Source organism: Neoarius graeffei, chromosome 16 (assembly GCF_027579695.1).
Source record: "Neoarius graeffei isolate fNeoGra1 chromosome 16, fNeoGra1.pri, whole genome shotgun sequence".
Taxonomy (NCBI): Eukaryota; Metazoa; Chordata; class Actinopteri; order Siluriformes; family Ariidae; genus Neoarius; species Neoarius graeffei.
The window spans coordinates 31,222,894-31,242,869 of NC_083584.1; the positions used below are offsets into that span (position 1 = coordinate 31,222,894).

The window sequence follows — 19,976 nt, forward strand, 5'->3', positions numbered from 1 at the left end:
TTGTTCATTGATTGGACTCTAGTGGAGCTTCATGCCAGGTTGTATATGTAATACAGGGCTTGTTCTTGTCATGCCATCAGACTTTACATGAATACTGCCCCAGTTCCATGAAAGTCAGTGACTGATTTTTCAGCACTTTTACCCTGGGGAACATTACTGCTATTCACACTTAAAGGCAAAGATTTGATACTATATAACCTACAGTATGGGGACACCTGACCATGTCCCCCATATGCAGGTCTTCAAACCTTTGCCACAAAATTTTGACTGTCTTGAATGTCTTTGTATGCTGTAGCATTATGATTTCCATTCACTGAAACTAATGGGTCCAAACTTTACAATTCCCCTTTGCGCAAAAAGACGTCCATAAAGACTTTTTTTTTTTTGCCAAAATTAATTTAAAATCACTCCAGTACCCTGCACAGAGCCCTGAACTTAGCCTAATTGTACATCTTGAACACAATGCTCTTGTGGCTGAAAATCTAGTGGAAAGCCTTTCCAGAAGGGTGGAGGGTCTTATAGTAGCAAGTTACTCAAAATTAATGCTATACCTTTAGAATAGGATGATCAACAAGTATATATGGATGTCATGGTCAGGCATTCACATGCTTCTGGTAGTATAGTGTGTTTCTTTTCTTTTTTTTTAAGCCCTGAGCATCATGATTTTGAACAGTAGTTTCATTCAGTGATGTTCATACATTCACCAATCCATTCAATCTGCCATTGTGTAAATTGATCAAGTATTTATGATCAAGTATTTATAGTTAAAAACACTGCTGCATACGAGATGAGAACTTCTAACGATCTCCCTAGTACATCTTTACTGTGCTATAGTGAGGTGCCTTTGTTAAAATGAGTAAAACTATTTATAATGATTTATCAATTGTATTTTTGCAACAAAATAGGCATGTATGTTTATCAAAGCACAAAAATGACTGACTTTTTTTTTTTAAACAAATGTTGTTTATGGACGGCGGCACGGTGATGTAGTGGTTAGCGCTGTCGCCTCACAGCAAGAAGGTCCTGGGTTCGAGCCCAGTGGCTGGCGAGGGCCTTTCTGTGCGGAGTTTGCATGTTCTCCCTGTGTCCGCGTGGGTTTCCTCCGGGTGCTTCGGTTTCCCCCACAGTACAAAGACATGCAGGTTAGGTTAACTGGTGACTCTAAATTGACCGTAGGTGTGAATGTGAGTGTGAATGGTTGTTTGTCTATGTGTCAGCCCTGTGATGACCTGCTGACTTGTCCAGGGTGTACCCTGCGTCTTGCACATAGTCAGCTGGGATAGGCTCCAGCTTGCCTGCGACCCTGTAGAACAGGATAAGTGGCTACAGATAATGGATGGATGTTTATGGACTGCCACTGTTTAAAACAATGTTGATTTTAGGTTTTAAAAAAAAAGTCATGTCAACAATTTCTTACTTCAATCACTGATTTTATTATTATTATTGTTATTTATTATTATTATTATTTTATTTTTACAAGATGAATACATAATGTGCAAATGAGATGCTTTAAGAGCCAGCCTTATTTATGAAAATGAACATCATTTCAATTCTGCAGTGTTTCATTTCATTTCCTTTTATACCCTCTTGGATATTTGAAATTTCTATTTTTGATCTCCCTGACTAATGTGCTTGAGGATGGATAGCTTGTCATCACTCAGTGTTTGGTGGTAACAGGCTATCAGCATGGTTTAACACCCATGTAGTGGTTTTGGAAAGACTAATGGTAACTTGATGGTATTTCTATTTCAGGCTTGAGTATAATGAAGAAATATCTTGGTGTTTTAACATGTAATAAGAAAACTATTGCAGTGGCAGATCTGTACCATTTGAATGAGAGATCAGCTGGGGCCAGTTGTCCTTCATAGAAATGTAATACATTAATATTGACATTTTTCTAGACAACAATGTTAACTATAATCCTAGTAAATTCAGTCTGTATGAAGAGCTGTTTTGATATCCAGTACATCAAAGTATTTATATTGCAGCTAGCAAAACTGACATACTGCAGTCTACATTTGCATTTCAGCAAGGAGTATGTGTTAATGCTGCTTCAAGTTTATTTTATATCAAAAATCTGAGACAATTAGAAAGTAAATTTATGAGCAATGGCCAAATACAGATAGAACTGCATTTTCCTGTAACTTCAAACACTGTTTTGGCTTTTTGGGTTGCATTCTGACTGTTTCTCGGTAAGCAACCCATTAGTCTCAATAAATAATAAATGGTATAAACTGAGCAGAGAGAGGCAATTTAAACCTATTAAGACCACATTATGGCTGGTCTTATGGGTAGGTTAATATCTGTATGGAGTTTTGCATGTTCTCCTAGTGTTTGTGTGGGTTTCCTTCCACATACCAAAAATATGTGGGTGGTTCAGTAACTCTAAATTGCCCCAGGAATGAATGAGTGTGTGAATATGTAATAGCTGGATAGGATAAACCAATTATTTTGACTGTCACTCTGTGAACAAACAGACTGTACCCTGTCAGAAATAGGGGTACAGTAGCAGTCCATTTCTGTCCCCCAAGGTACAATCCAAACATTATTGGGCTCATTATTGGACTTCAAGGTAACTATGTGTACCTTTTTTAGGGCCAAAAAGATACACATGTTCCCAAGCAGTATATAAAGAGTACAAATAAGTACCTTAGATGGTACTGCCCCAGTGACAAGCCACTGTAACCCTAAAGGTACAATAATGTACGTTATTTTCTGAGAGTGTATGTGCAATTTTCAATGTCCTATATACAGTATATGTAGATGTTTCTGAGGGACCTGTTTGGAAAAGCTATTGAAATTGTGCCATTCAAAATATTTTTGACATGGTAGAAGTAACCACTATTATAAATGTAAGCTAATTAATGAACATAAACATGAATATGCCCCCTTGGAATTGCAGTTTTTGGTTTTATTTCACAATTAACGTAACCTCACAAGAATAATGCCTATTTAGCGTGCTAGTTTGCAAGCTAGTTATAATGCTAACTCCATTAACAACAGTCCACAAGTTACTTGTTCATTTAAACACTAAATCCAAACTGATAAGCAAATAAACTGACTTAACACTGTGTTGCTTTCAAACAAGGGGTGTTTTTAAAGTTAAATTTATGGGCCATATAGCTAGTTTTTGGGTTAGCATGTTATGTTAAAGCTGGTTTATGGGCTTGCCTATTACAGGTACTTTTAATACTAGTTTGTGGGGTTGTCTGTTGTTTTAAAGCTGATTTGTGGGTTTAAACAAGGTATAACTGTCTTGGAATGGCCCAATTAACCAACCAACTGCTTCTCTTATGAACCAACCGTTGTCCACTATATTTTTTGGGGAAAAAATGGATTTGTTCATTTGGTGCGAGATGTTTGAATGGCATGGAAGCATACGACAGGACATCGAAGCTAGTAGGCAACCCTTCCCTGGGGAATTGTGAGTGCATCAAAGTGTATCAGGTTTGCAGCAATGTTGCATTGATATTTCTTCACCCCCGGCTCCCGTCTTTTTTTCATGGCCTTAGTGGTCAATGAAGTAAAGCAAGATTGAAAGTCAGGATTTACAGCTCGATGTCAAGTGTCTTAGTTTTGTCGAGTCAATAATCAACCTTTTTGTAAGGGTTTACCAGGATCTGCATGTCTTTACAAACAGAGCAAGTCAGCCCAAAACTGGTCGGAGAGTCATATTGCAATCAATAGACCTTACTCCATCTTTTCCTTTCTCAAGCATTTCTTCGGAGCCATGGTGTGTTGCTATGGTGATGTGAAAAAGGGCTGCACACTGCAGCAGTGAGTTGGTTCTCTTGGACAGAACATTGTGTTTGACAAATTTAAAAAAAAAAAAAAAAAAGAATATACAGAGATCCTTTGATTTACATATAATGCTGTTCTCATGCATCTTTCACAGTTTATCACGAACATAAAATGCAGTTATTATATCTTGGTGCGCATGTTAATTGTCTTTGTAGAAAGAATGTTAGTCAGTGTAACTCTGCTGAGTGATGAGCAAAGCAAGAACTGACGATGTGTATTCCACATTCCAAACAACCGTTCAGATCAAAGCAGAAGAATTCATCACCAATCATTTTGACTATTTTTGTCATTTTCCTCCTGACTCATCCTGTCTTTCTTTCTCCAACTTTTCAGTGTGACAATGCAAAGGGATTAAGGGCCTTCTTCGACGCAATCTGCTATGGTCCCAAACATTTAATGATCTTTGGAGGAGTGTGTCCATCAGTGACGTCTATTATTGCTGAGTCATTAGAGGGGTGGAACCTCGTGCAGGTAAGACCAGTAGATATTTTGTTCATGTTGTCAGTAATAAAAGTCAGACACTTTGTTACAACATCTCCACAACAGGCTTTCCATTGCACAACAGCCAGGTTAGAGCTGACCTGCAGTGAGAACGCTCATATCATTTTAGCTGCAATTCTACCAGCATCAGTATCACGGTCTATGTGTAACACTCAGAAGACTTAGGATCCATATACATAAGGTTAAAAGAGAGAGAGATCTTGTCGGTCAAACGCCACATTTCCACCTTCTACTTCATTCTGGTTCTACTTCTGCTTTTTCTTCTGGAAAACCCTACTATATACAATTCTATTACAACGGCTGTGGCTACAAGCTCTCCCTACCTGTGCATGTTTTTTATGTTTTTTTGTGTGTATTTTTGCGTGTTGCTCATCTGTACCGGACTTCAATATCCACTACAACCGTATGGACTTACTGGACATTGGTTTCCAGCAGAAAATGACGGTTTGTAGCGATTTCCAACGCATGCACAACATTCCGGATGAGATAGTGAGACCAGCGGGGTCTCCATGGATTGTTATCGGGTCTGGCAGGCGAAGGAGGCGGCGTCGGGAGAGGAAGCAAAAGCGAGGCTGCAGGCAGAGCCGGCCTGTTGACTAAGCTCAGAAAACAGCCACTCAAATCTCCACTGCCAAGCCTCTACCTCTCCAACGCCAGATCCATGTAAACAAGACGGACGATTTGGAATTACAGCTGGAATTGCCTTATTCTATTCTATAATCGGCTGGTCAGTGCTATACTAGATTCTACTGATATAGCTAGTATCAGTACTAGTAATACTTAAATGACTTACCCGTCCAATGAGGATTGTTATTTTCTTGTTTACAAGATGCCACATCTGAGGGGGGCTGACAAATCCTGAATTTCTGTAAAGATAACTGTCCAGAGTTTTATAAGCACACAGTGCTTCACCACTGAACAGCAAGGGAAAGTTAATGAGGTAATTATACACATCTGGGTATTCCACCTCTGGCAGTTCCATATCCACTGACACGGTCATGAAAACTACGTCCGGTAAGCGATAAGGGTCACTAATCTGTAGGTCGTTTATTTTAGACATGTACCTAATTATCTGTTCATTAGAAAAATGAGCCGTGTAGTCCGTCGGTTGAAATTGATCCATTTTGTACACGAGTGCAGCAGTATTCAGCGGTGTTTTTTACCGACAAGATGGCAGCTGTGTACTTTCTGGTCACGTGACTGCAAGATCTCTATATATGCTAGAAACAGGAAGTGTGGCCACATTTGAATAACTAACTGAGCTAGTGTTCATGAGACAGTGAGCCCTACTGGCAGGGAGGGGTAATGCTGGGAGTTGTTCTGACACTGTGGCATATATCATGCAGTTTTGATTGTTGTTCGTGGAGGTGAAAGTAGAGTAGTGACTGAATCTCACCCCCAGAAGCTGTGAATTAGCTTTTGTACTGATAAACATGTGAAATGTCAAAAGCTAGCAGACATTTCCAAATAAGGGCAATTCATTTTCGGTAAAGAATTTCACATAGGTTTTTTGCAAAGCTTTTGTTGGCTTTATGCTCACCATTCTCAGAAGACACGTCTATCTTCAAGCCTTTGGAGTCGGATTTAACAAGTCTTTGATGTTGAAATTAAGGGTTTCTCCAGTGTTTCTCCTTTAACCCCACCTGAAAGTGATCCAAAGTGTTTTGACTCCAACCGGACCATGTTTTTTACACATACACGTATATGGGTATTATTGATATATAGGTTAAGAACACACAAATGGAAAATAAAGTGAGATGTTTCCTGATTGACTGGTTTGATTGAAGAAGATGGTGTCTCAATAATCTATCATCTTTATTAGTCTACCACTAACCTCAGCAGAATAGAGCTCTAATTACACACCTTTAATCTGTATGAACCTGATCCATTGGTGGATAATGCTTCCAGAGAAGCATTTTCCAACCTCAGTGAAACTGAGCATCATGCTTGTGTACTAGTGTAACCTACCTGCATTTTTAGTTAAGGAGTACATTTGAGAGAGTGTAAAATAGCAACAAGAAGACAGAGTCATCTATATCTCCTGCCCTATGTACCAAGTATATACTAAGTTTCAAGATATTATTTGTCATATTTTTCAAGTTCTGCTGCAGGAAACCAACCCTACCTCTTTACACTGACCTCAGCAGCCCATGGCATAAGCCCACTGGACCTTTGGTCCAGGTGAGCTAAAAATTAAAATTTCTCACATTTCTTAGCATCAAAAGACACACATACATTACTTAATCAACACACATACCAACTTTCAAGACCATACCGCTCATAGTTTTCAAGTTCTGCTCCTCAAACAAAACTTACCCCTAAGACTAACCTGAGAGACAAAGTCTGAAATTGTTTCCATGGAAACATGAAAAATTTAAATTTCTCAAATTTCTTAGTATGAAAAGGCACATCTACATCACCTTGTTAAAGGAGAACTGAAGGCAAATTTTTTATTATCAAAATTATATTTATCTCCTATAACCTGGCAACTTGTCCAGGGTATACCCTGCCTCTTGCCCATAGTCAGGTGGGATAGGCTCCAGCTTGCCTGCGACCCTGTAGAACAGGATAAGCGACTACAGAGGATGGATGGATGGATATTTATCTCATTCATCTCATTATCTCTAGCCGCTTTATCCTTCTACAGGGTCGCAGGCAAGCTGGAGCCTATCCCAGCTGACTACGGGCGAAAGGCGGGGTACACCCTGGACAAGTCGCCAGGTCATCACAGGGCTAACACATAGACACAGACAACCATTCACACTCACATTCACACCTACGGTCAATTTAGAGTCACCAGTTAACCTAACCTGCATGTCTTTGGACTGTGGGGGAAACCGGAGCACCCGGAGGAAACCCACGCGGACACGGGGAGAACATGCAAACTCCACACAGAAAGGCCCTCGCCGGCCCCGGGGCTCGAACCCAGGACCTTCTTGCTGTGAGGCGACAGCGCTAACCACTACACCACCGTGCCGCCCGGATATTTATCTCATTTTATTAAATATAGGAATGCATTTCTGACAGCTATTTTGTCACTGCTGTAACAAGTTGAGTGTCTGAAATGTGCTATGTAATATATCAGTCCATATGTCAAAGCAATGGCCGTAAACGAGATTCGTTGAGCCCTGTGCGAGACTTCGTAGGACGGAAGTAAAACGTACAGCGGAAATCAAAGTGAGCAACATCTGCCAACGTTGTCAAAAGACGCATGCGCCCTCTTTTGAATGCTGATGTAATCAAGCCGGAAGTTTTGTTTGTTTTGATAGCAATCAGGAAAGTTTGAAAAAAAGTAGGCAGTAATCGTCATTTAAACTCGTTTTTGTGCAATATTTCATTTGGAAAACAGTTTTCAAAATGGTGGCACTTACATCTGGCTGGCACTTCACATTTCGAAGTCTTGCACAAGTCTTGTGAAGATTGCATGGATAAGCAACACCTGCTGTGGACCAAACGAACTAAATTCAACATGGCTAAAAACCGAATAGGCTGACAAGTATAATATTTAATTGCAATTCGTTGCCAATACGAGTCACGATATAAGGTTACTAATACCAAAAACGTAATTGAATAACATTAATTAAGAAATAAAGCAAGTTTAAAAATGACTTCAGTTCTCCTTTAACATGTATACCAAGTTTCAAATCCGTATCATGAATAGTTTTGGTTATATGCTCTGGAAACGAACATTGCTCTTAGAAACTAAGTCAAAATCTATTTTTTATGTAAAAATTTGAAAAATACTTTTTTTTTTCAAAAATCCAAAATAGTAAAAGGCACCAGTTCACATGTTGCTTGATATGTATACAAAGTTTTATGAAGTTATCTTTAGTAGTTTTAAAGATATGGCCTGGAAACGAAAACATGACTGGCCAGCCAGCCGGATGGCCGGACAGATGGAACCCATTTCTATATCCCCCACCAAACTTCATTTGGGTGGGGGATAACAAAATGTTTCATCTAGAAAGTTAATGGGTCAAGGAGTTCAAGTTTAATGAAGAACATTTATGAAAGCCATATGAAAGGGTGGTGAAAGTAGTTTTATAAATTTTACCACATTATATATACTGTTAACTGCATAGATAAATCTTTAGTAAACTTGAGTATCGAATGTTCTTGTTTCCTCCTGTTGCCTTATGCCTGTGAAAACTAATGGTCAATATGCAAGTGCTTGGAAAAAGGAAATATTTTACCATATCAGGGCGTGGCATTAGATTAGATAAAACTTTATTGATCCCTTTGGGAGGGTTCCCTCAGGGAAATTAAGATTCCAGCAGCATCATTACAGATAAAAAGAAAAAAGAAATACAGAAAACTTCTAGATAAATTAAAATAAATTAAGTATTTACATATACTTAATTAGTTGCATATATATGGGGAAGAGGGGAAGGGGGGAGAAGTGGGGTTAGGGTAACTGTGTGTGGGGGGGGGAAACAGGAGAGATATTGCATATTACATTGCACATTGTCCGGTATTGCTTATTGTTAGGCTAGGCTACTGCTCCTTCCCATCCTCTGTCCTCCTGTTACCCCTCCTCCCCCCAGAGAGGAGTTGTACAGTCTGATGGCATGAGGGACAAAGGAGTTTTTGAGTCTGTTCATCCTGCACTTGGGAAGGAGCATTCTGTCACTGAACAGGCTCCTCTGGTTGCTGATGACGGTGTGCAGAGGGTGACTGGCATCGTCCATGATGTTCAATAGTTTGTCCATAGACCTCTTCTCTGCCACCGTCACCAGAGAGTCTAGCTTCATGCTGACCACAGAGCCGGCCTGCCTGATCAGTTTGTCCAGCCTGGATGTGTCCTTCTTGGATGTGCTGCCCCCCCCAGCACACCACGGTGTAAAACAGGACACTGGTGGCCACAGACTGATAGAATATCCACAGGAGTTTCCTGCAGATGTTAAAGGACCGCAGCCTCCTAAGGAAGTATAGCCTGCTCTGTCCCTTCCTGTATAAGTGATTGGTGTTGCAAGTCCAGTCCAGCTTGCTGTCCAGCCACAGCCCGAGGTACTTGTAGGAATTCACAGCCTCCACCTCGACTCCCTCGATCAGAACTGGTCGTGACCTTGGTCTGGACCTCCCAAAGTCAATGACCAGCTCCTTGGTCTTCGAGGTGTTGAGCTGCAGATGGTTCCTGTTGCACCACACAGCAAAGTCCCTCACCAGGCTCCTATACTCCTCCTCTCTGTCGTCACTGATACATCCAACGATGGCTGTGTGATCGGCAAACTTCTAAATGTGACACAGCTCTGAGTTGTAGCAGAAGTCCGTGGTCTACAGGGTGAAGAGAAGAGGGGCCAGCACCGTGCCCTGGGGTGCTCCGGTGCTGCTAATTACAGTGTCCGACGTGATGTCCTTCAGCCTGATGTACTGCGGCCTGTCAGTGAGGTAGCTGGAGATCCAGGTAACCAGGCAGGGGTCCACTCGCATCCTGTTCAGTTTATCCTGAAGCAATAGGGGCTGGATGGTGTTGAAGGCAGTCGAGAAGTCCAAGAAGAGGATCCTCACTGTGCCATTTCCCTTATCCAGATGCGAGTGGGCTCGATGTAGCAGGTAGAGGATGGCGTCTTCCACACCAACACCTGCCCGGTACACAAACTGCAGACAGTCCTGGGCATGTTGTACCTGGGGTCTGAGGAGGCTGAGGAAGAGCTGCTCCAACGTCTTCATCAGATGTGAAGTGAGTGCCACCGGTCGGAAGTCGTTCAGCTCGCTGGGCTGATTCTTTTTGGGAATTGGAACGATACATGATGTCTTCCAGAGGGTTGGCACTCTCCCCAGCTGCAGGCTGAGGTTGAAGATGCATTGGAGTGGTTCACCCAATTCAGCAGCGCAGGTCTTCAGTAGTCGTGGACACACCTTGTCTGGGCCTGCTGCTTTCCTGGGGTGAAGTTTCCTCAGTTGACCTCTGACCTGGTCTGCAGTAATGCATAGAAGAGTCTGTGTTGAGGTGGGGGAGGAGGGGACTGCTGTGATGACTGGGGGGAGGTGTGTTGAGGGAAGAAGGAGAGATGGCTGCAGTGAGGGAGAGGGTGGGGGGGACGTGGGCTGGTTGAACCGATTGAAGAAGTCATTCAACTTGTTCGCCCTCTCCACTGTCCCCTCAATGACTCTGGTCTTTGTATTGTGGCCTGTGATGGTTTTCACACCTTCCCAGACCTCCCTCATGCTGTTCTCCTTCAGCTTCTGCTCCACCTTTCTCCTGTAGTAGTCTGTATTCATAACCACAAAAAGTGGCATTGTAAAAATGCTTACTTCTCCAAGCACATGGTACTGTACTTAAATAGTATGAGCATCACTACCTATAAAACCTGGGCAATGACCAGGTTAATGAGGTCATAAACCAGTTGGTTGAACACCTCCAGGTGCTTGTACTCTTTGAAGTAGTACAGACACTGCCTCTGTGTCCTTCTTCATGGTCCTTCTTCAACTGCAGGCCATCCAAACTGTCTGCATCCAAGCTTTCATTGAGCACCTCCACCAGCTTGGCACAGGTTTCACACATTGTTCATGAAGAAGTACGGTAAAAGGGAAAAAAGAAAAAGGAAAAAAAAAGCTGAAAGTGCCAAAATCAAACCATTGGATCCTCTTGATGGATCCTTAATGTAGTAACAGCTGGACTGTTTTTTTTTTTTCAGGGGTAAAAAAGGGAAAAAAAGGCCCCTGATGCAATGTTTGCTTAAATGCTCGTTTTGTTTTTTCTTTACTTTTTTCATTTTTTCAGAATAAATGGAGATTTAAGAGACGCCTCTATGGAATAGTATTCCCCCAGCTTTTAGATGTTCAGAGATAACATTATGAGGCACTAAGTTGTCAAGAGTCGAGTCATACTCCAGTCAGAGTATCACTGCACTCAGTACATACAACTGCCATATTGAAAAGGGACAGCTTTGAAAGACAATTTAGTGTTATAGTATGCTAGTTGAAACAAACTGGCACCATTTTCACACTAGTGTGACTCTATATACATATACTTCTTAGCAATTTTGTGACAAAATAAGCTTAAGTAGCAAATAAGCAAAAAAGAGTTGGTGTGTGTGTGTGTGTGTGTGTGTGTGTGTGTGTATACAACCTTGAGAGCTGTTTGCTTGCTTTGCTTACTTGCTCTGTTTCTTCAGCACTCGTTTATTAATAAAATAATAAGTAAATCAGAGGAAAAAAATTCCCACTGGCCTCCAACGCTGATTCAACACAATTCAGCTGGCCCTGTGGGTGCAGACAACAGCCAACTTGCCCCAGTCAAAATGATAGGTAATGGTGGCCAAGCCATTTGGCAGTCGGCTTGATGATTCCAACTATAATGATATTGTCTCTCTCCTGTGCAGTTTTTACAAAACACAATACATGTAAGTAGTGCGCAAATCATCTCACAACTTTAGCTTTGGTCTTTTAAAACATTGAAATTAAAAGTGAATCCCACATAGATTCTTCAACACTGCTGTTTTATTTATTTCTCCTGAGAAATACTATTCATGTTTCACATTTGAAAATGTATTACAATTTGTTACATCACTACTCCTGGTCTTTATGTGTTATGATAAGCTCATTACATCCCAGTTAATTCAAAGCTTCTAGTACCATGATCCTAGAGGTTCCTACTTTAATTGTATTCATAATTTTTTTTTTTTTAAATACTGGAAGGTCAGTAATCAGAGAAATAGGTGTTGTTGCATTTAAAAAGTGGTATGTAGCAGCATTTGCAATAGACAATACATCTGCTATTAAGCCAGTGTGATTAATGCTGGTTGAGTGAGGGTACTGCATTAATCTCATCTCATTATCTCTAGCCGCTTTATCCTGTTCTACAGGGTCGCAGGCAAGCCGGAGCCTATCCCAGCTGACTACGGGCGAAAGGCGGGGTACACCCTGGACAAGTCACCAGGTCATCACAGGGCTGACACAGACAACCATTCACACTCACATTCACACCTACGGTCAATTTAGAGTCACCAGTTAACCTAACCTGCATGTCTTTGGATTGTGGGGGAAACCGGAGCACCCAGAGGAAACCCACGCGGACACGGGGAGAACATGCAAACTCCACACAGAAAGGCCCTCGCCGGCCACGGGGCTCGAACCCGGACCTTCTTGCTGTGAGGCGACAGCGCTAACCACTACACCACCGTGCCGCCCTATTGCATTAATAAACAAATAAATCCTGTGTTATTGCCATTGACGTAAAGCAACCATCTATTTACCTGCCACAGTTCGGTCATAAACCATTCTTAAATCATGCCAAGAGCATTTTATCATGTGCTGTGGGTCATTCTACTTTATCAAACCAGTCATTTTATCAGTCTTCAAACACTGCTTCTGTAACTGCTGTCTTATCTATCTATCTATCTATCTATCTATCTATCTATCTATCTATCTATCTATCTATCTATCTATCTATCTATCTATCTATCTATCTATCTATCTATCTATCTATCTATCTATCTATGCCATTTACAGTCATTCCTAAAAATGTTCTCTTACATGGTGCTAAAAGGATGATGGGAAAGATTTATGGATTTGTATGCCTTTATCATCTCTGGTCTCTGTAAGTATTCTGAGCTGAGTGAGATCCAAACACTATTGCACCCTAAGCCTGACAGGGTCTCACCTGCTCCCCAATGCACGTCACACACCATCGTGATGTTTGACGTCAGCTGCAAAAGTGAGAAGATCTGCTAGCTTCAGTGTGATTCCTCTGCAGCTGCTGCACTTATTGAAGAGTAGATTGTGTTGCTCCTGTTTTATATTACATGATGATGATGATGATGATAGGAACATTTCACACATTTGTATCTCATTTTAGCTCCAAAACCATCCTTAAATAAAATGCTGTGGCTGTGTGATAAGGAGAGAGCAACCGTCTTGGAATAATAGAGATGACATACCTAAAGATGACAGACTGTCAGTGAAGTGATGCATGATGACACACTGACTACCAGTTTTATTTAAGGAACAGTGAGGAATATATCTGTCTGTGTATCCCACTTAATCTTGGCACTGATGCACGTGTATCGGCTCTACCTCATAAATTTATGGAATAATTGGTCTGAAATGGGTCTAAAAATTGGGCCCTAAAATCTTTGGCAAAGAATGTTTGAAGGAAAACTGATCCAAGCACGATCTATTATGGATCTCAATGGACCAAAATGTGTTTTATAGCTTTTTGTGGGCACTGGCTCACTGACTACTTGCAATAACATTGTTAACCATTAGAAGTCTTTAATATGGCATTAAAACTGGCCACAACTCAACCATTAGCAATTTAGATCCCCCCCACCAGACTTCCTGAATGTCCTGAACTGCTATTTTATTTGCTTTAGTGTGCTAGAAGTTCATTGATAGACAGCATAATATAGAAAGCATACTTCATGGATAGTAACCACTGATTTATTAAATCTCTGTGTGTGTAAATACACGTGTGAACTTGACAGCAGTTATGAAAAATTCCAAACTGGTTTACGAACAGGAGTCCAAGCTGAGGGCGGCACGGTGGTGTAAGTAGTTAGCATGGTCGCCTCACAGCAAGAAGGTTCCAGGCTCGAGCCCAGCAGCTGGCGGGGGCCTTTCTGTGTGGAGTTTGCATGTTCTCCCTGTGTCTGCGTGGGTTTCCTCTGGGTGCTCCGGTTTCCCCCACAGTCCAAAGGCATGCGGTTAGGTTAATATGGGATGGCCTTGGGCTGAGGTGCCCTTGAGCAAGTTAGCATGGCTGCCCACTGCTCTGGGTATGTGTGTGCGCTCATTGCTCACGTGTGTGTGCATGTGTGTGTTCACTGCTTCAGATGGGTTAAATGCAGAGAGGAATTTCACAAGTGTGTGATGAATAAAGTTGTTCGGTCTTTCTTTCTTTCTTTCTTTCTTTCTTTCTTTCTTTCTTTCTTTCTTTCTTTCTTTCTTTCTTTCTTTCTTTCTCATCTACAGAGGTTTGCTTTCAAATGAGCAAAGTAATGTCAGGTTTGCATGTTTGACTTAATATACTATAAACTTTTTGTGGGCGGCACGGTGGTGTAGTGGTTAGTGCTGTCGCCTCACAGCAAGAAGGTCCAGGTTCGAGCCCCATGGCCGACGAGGGCCTTTCTGTGCGGAGTTTGCATGTTCTCCTCGTGTCCGTGTGGGTTTCCTCCGGGTGCTCCGGTTTCCCCCACAGTCCAAAGACATGCAGGTTAGGTTAACTGATGACTCTAAATTGACCGTAGGTGTGAATGTGAGTGTGAATGGTTGTCTGTGTCTATGTGTCAGCCCTGTGATGACCTGGCGACTTGTCCAGGGTGTACCCTGCCTTTCGCCCGTAGTCAGGTGGGATAGGCTCCAGCTTGCCTGCGACCCTGTAGAACAGGTTAAAGCGGCTACAGATAATGAGATGAGAAACTTTTTGCATTAATATGTAAAAGTGCCTGTACAGATATGTTAGTTAAGTGATTTAACAAAGCTAAAACACATTCATGAATGGCAGTTACACTTGCAAATCAAAGAACTACACACAAAGAAAAGGGGTCCTTCAAGTGTTTTTGTTTGTTTGTTTGTTTTTCTCCTTACCTTCCTAAAGGGATTCTCCATGGAAGCCTTTAAAGTGCTAGTCTTACAAAAATGACATCATAAAATCCCAGGTTTTCTGTGTCTGATATGCTCAAATAGGTTGTAAAGTTCACAGATTTAAAAAAAAAAAAAGGTTCGAAATTTTTTAGCCTGTTTAGCAACAGGCTAAACACAAGCTTGACCCTTACTGTGTGGTGATGAGCTCTTTGGGACGGCGCGTCGGACTTCTATTTCCAGATCATAGGAACTGCTCTGCGTACCAGACCTCACTCAAATCCTTCTATGTAAATTTGCCTCACAAATTTATCTTTTTCAAAATGTATGGAGCAGACACCAAATCGTCCTGTCGGCTTGAAGTTATCTCTCTTTGTCTGTACAAACCAAACCCATTCATTCTGTAAGTGTCCTGCCAACTTTGGGCTATAAGGAATCAAAATTCTGCTTTCTTTTTGTTTTTTTTATTGGCTACACTTGAACAGCCTTGAACGACACACCTCTTAGGAGGCATGCTTTGGTTTTAGTTTTGTTTTGGAATAAATCATAACATGCTACATTTTGCAAAGCAGACGAAGCCAAAAATGCCACAAACTTCCAAGCGTTGCGCATATGACATCACTTCCTTTGAGTTAACGATAACTTACCAGGAACACATTTGTGTAATGGCGGACTCAAAGAGCCAAACTTTACCGGCTAAATAGAACATTTTAATACGGTCTCGTATTATAATACAATTTAGACAGTAAACTATTTAACATGTCTTGTTTTATAAGGTATCATTTCCAGGGGTGATGTCATTTTCGTAAGACTAGCACTTTAAATGTTTTTCCCAGAGGGACAACTTAAAAACCCTACATGAACCCTTCTAGGGTTCTACATTTGACCTTTTTTTTCTGAGAATATACAACTGTTAGTCCATTTCTGTTACTTGAAGTCAAACGAAACCATTTACTGACTAATAATAATAAGCGCATTTCTCACAAAGATGATATAGTATCTGAAAAGGTTTCTCAAAATTGATTTATAATTAAAGTTGCTTTTTATGTTTCAAATCTAGCATACCGCTGATGCTAGCAGCTATGAAGCACAGGTCAGAGTTTTTTTTTTAAATCCCCCGCTGGCCAAAAGGGGGATTATGTCAGGGCAATGTCCGTCCGTCCGGGGAAGAGTACTCTCCTTCTGAAACCAACTCCTCTCAGAATTTTTGGAGGAATTTCACGAAACTTGGCAAGATTCTTTGTTATATGTCGGTAATATGCATATTGCAATTTCATTCAATTCAGTCACTTTTTAACAGAGTTATGGCATAGTTGCCAGCGGGGGATATTGTGCTCTAAAAGCATTCTTGTTACATTTGAACAGAAGACACATTCACGATGACAGTAATTTATTTTTCATACTTACTGTATTGGGGCGGCACGGTGGTGTAGTGGTTAGCGCTGTCGCCTCACAGCAAGAAGGTCCGGGTTCGAGCCCCGTGGCCAGCGAGGGCCTTTCTGTGTGGAGTTTGCATGTTCTCCCCGTGTCCGCGTGGGTTTCCTCCGGGTGCTCCGGTTTCCCCCACAGTCCAAAGACATGCAGGTTAGGTTAACTGGTGACTCTAAATTGACCATAGGTGTGAATGTGAGTGTGAATGGTTGTCTGTGTCTATGTGTCAGCCCTGTGATGACCTGGCGACTTGTCCAGGGTGTACCCCGCCTTTCACCCGTCAGCTGGGATAGGCTCCAGCTTGCCTGCGACCCTGTAGAACAGGATAAAGCGGCTACAGATGATGAGGTGAGACTTACTGTATTGTGTTTACTGTATTTTGCATTATTTTTTTCCCCTCATCACCTTAAATCATTATACTTGACATTTAATTATCCATTGCAGGGCACCATGCTCACACACAATCACACCTACTTTATCTTACCCAGTTCACCTACTGGCATGTTTTTTAAGAGGTGGGAGGAAACCACACAGACACAAGGAGAAAATGTAGAGAAATTCCACACAGACAGTAATGCGATCTCAGGATCAGTTGAGGGACTGTGAAACTGCGTGGCAAAAATGCTACCCACTGCATCACCATGACTTGGCAGATTGAACACACAAATTATTACTCTTTATTTGTGATCTTTCCAAATAAAGGGCCTCTGTGGCTAAAGGTTTTTGTGTTCTTTCACTGGGCCACAGCAGTCTTTCTCAAGTTGCACTTTCTCAAACTGTAACATGGCCTCAATCATCTTCGTCTCCAATGACCATCGTGTTGAAGTCCTTTAATTACCACCAGCCTTGACGCAACACTGAGCAATGCCTTGCAGAAAGCAAAGACGCACTATTCAATTCAGCACTGCAGGATTTAAAAGAAGTCTTTCATGAGCACTTGTGTCTCATATAGAACACTGGTTGTCGTCCAATAGACTCTTCTATAATGTAAATTCACTTGTATACTTTCTCTTTTCTTTTTATCCTTTTTCCCCAGAGTATTGAAAAAGCAAAGCTGTTTTTTTTATTTAAATTTTTTTTATTTTACTGCAATCCATGTAACCTTCTAAATAAAAAATACGCTGCTGCAGTATGCTGCTCATCTGACATCAGACATTTTCTTGCTCTTTGTACATATTTCATAGCCTTCAGAACTTGTAGTTGAAGTTGAGATTTCAGGAAGCATAAACTAAAGTAGAGCCACTTCTACTGGTCAACATGTACCAAGGGTGGACAAAGCACCGAGAAATTATACTGAAATGAAAGTATAGATAATGTGTCAAAACTTAATTAAAAGTGGGAAGTATCCAACCAAAAATGCACTCGAGGGGAAGTAAAACAATTAAATTTTAATTGCATTCATGTGTGAAAAGGTAAATGTTTTTAACTGATTTCTAGATAGCAGAAATTTTAATAAGGTGTATTTTTATGACTAATATAAAACTACCATGACACTGTTTTGCCTGAAAACGTCTTTGACTCTCTGTAACTTTGCTGGTCTTATGCATGACTAACACTATACAGACTGCTAACGATTTAATCAGAATTAAAACATCTTTTAAATAACCAGTATTTACCATTTGGCTAGCAAGTCAAATTCTAGCTATTATGTTAGCTACTGGAATTGATGCTAGTCTCACCTGGCATTAGCAAAGAAAACGGTCTAACTTAAATTAAATTTATGTAAATCTAGCCAGTTAAAGGTCTCATTGCATCATTTTTTCATTAATTGTGCGGTGGTCTCTAGTATGAATGAATGCCCCGTGAGCCAGTTTTGGTGAAAAAAAAAATGCTGTGGTTCTCCTGTTTCAGGCTGTTCTAGTTGGGTGGAGGAGTGGGTGGCGGGAGAACGACAGGATTTCAGCTCTTACTCATTAATATTCATGACATGTAAACGTATTACCTCTGATTGGCTAACGGCAATCAGTAAATGTGTTACCTCCTGATTGGCTAACAGCACTGTGACGCTACCTCCAGTGGGTCAGAACAAGCGGATGTGGGTGTCTTTGTAAAAACTGTTTTGATTGGCTATTATGGTCTCGACATCGATGTTTTGACCAATAACAATGTAGATAACATGAATTTTACATCACATTCAACGAGATTTAAATGAGACTAAAGATGGCGACTTACAAATAATGTGTAAACATTGTTGGAGTTAATAAAGTTTGAACAGCATGAAGGAACATACCCCAACCCCCTGAAATTAATTAAAAAAAAAATTCTCAACGGATTTGGCATAATATAAAAAGGTCGTTTTTTTACTCAGAAAAAGCGGAAATCCGCCAAAAAGCAGAAAACTCTCATCCCTGCCTAGCTTGTGACCATGTCATGCATGCTAATGTGGAGAATATGAACATGCTATTTTGTAACAAAAAACTTCAAACAAAAAGTTCATGTTTTATTTACAGCTTGTGACCTGGTGGTCGATCGTTTTGATGGTACAGATCCAGGTATTAAAAACAACCTCAAAGCAAAACCACTACTGAAGGCACCGAAGTTTGAAAAGTCACTGTGGTTGAAATGATCAGAACACAGTACTAACGTTGCATTATACTTAGCTGGTGGTGTTCCAAAGATAAATTCCAACCATTTCTTCTTCACTTCTTCTATCTTGGGCAAGAAATGCAACGTTGATGTCTTACTGCCACAAATAACACAGGCACGAACTTGTTCAGACACGTTTTCAACTTGCTGTTAGGTCCTCTTTGTTAGCTACTAACAAGATGGGCTCTGCTATCTCTTCTCGCGCTTAAATCCGAACTTTCTTCCCATGGGCAGTCGCAAGCCAAGGTGGGCGAGGCCATGAATACTAATTTTCAAAGTGACGCAAGTTCGTAGGGCTTTTTCAGATTCGCTCGTTTTTCCGACTATTTTCTTTCATAAGCTAATACAGGGAATGGGAGTAGAATTACATTTTCACATGCAGCATGCATATGCAACTCTGAGTGAACTATGGTATTTCAAAAAGAGCCAGTATTAAACTTTTTTGGTGGAAGGGCACCTTTAATGTTAGCAAATTAGCATTTTTAAAATTAGATAAAGTTCATTCCTTTCAGAGAGACAAGGGAAACATCATTTTATACAAGTCTTTGCTTACTCAAGCATATTGAAACATTTTACTGAAGTAAGGCAAAGGGCACTCGTTCTCAAGTGTGATGCTGCAGTCCGTTGGCTAATTCATATTCAAACCTCCCAATAGCTCTAGTGCTAACTACAACAAGAACATGTAGATGATGAATTGGCACGATCCTTCATAGTTCTTTCTACATTGATTTAACTTTCTTGGATGCTTTAAACAGGAATTGAAATAACGTATATACAACCCCGATTCCAAAAAAGTTGGGACAAAGTACAAATTGTTAATAAAAACGGAATGCAATAATTTACAGATCTCAAAAACTGATATTGTATTCACAATAGAACATAGACAACATATCAAATGTCGAAAGTGAGACATTTTGAAATTTCATGCCAGCAACACATCTCAAAAAAGTTGGGACAGGGGCAATAAGAGGCTGGAAAAGTTAAAGGTACAAAAAAGGAACAGCTGGAGGACCAAATTGCAACTCATTAGGTCAATTGGCAATAGGTCATTAACATGACTGGGTATAAAAAGAGCATCTTGGAGTGGCAGTGGCTCTCAGAAGTAAAGATGGGAAGAGGATCACCAATCCCCC

At 40.9% G+C, this 19,976-nt stretch overlaps 1 protein-coding gene across 1 annotated transcript in view; it reads left to right on the forward strand.

The window, feature by feature from the left end:
* gabbr2 (gamma-aminobutyric acid (GABA) B receptor, 2) overlaps nucleotides 1-19,976 on the forward strand; it is a 428,647-nt gene that overhangs the window by 89,929 nt on the left and 318,742 nt on the right. The window contains exon 2 of the mRNA XM_060942775.1: nucleotides 4,135-4,272. Within this exon, the coding sequence (XP_060798758.1) occupies nucleotides 4,135-4,272 (138 nt within the window). The remainder of the gene's footprint in view (nucleotides 1-4,134; nucleotides 4,273-19,976) is intronic.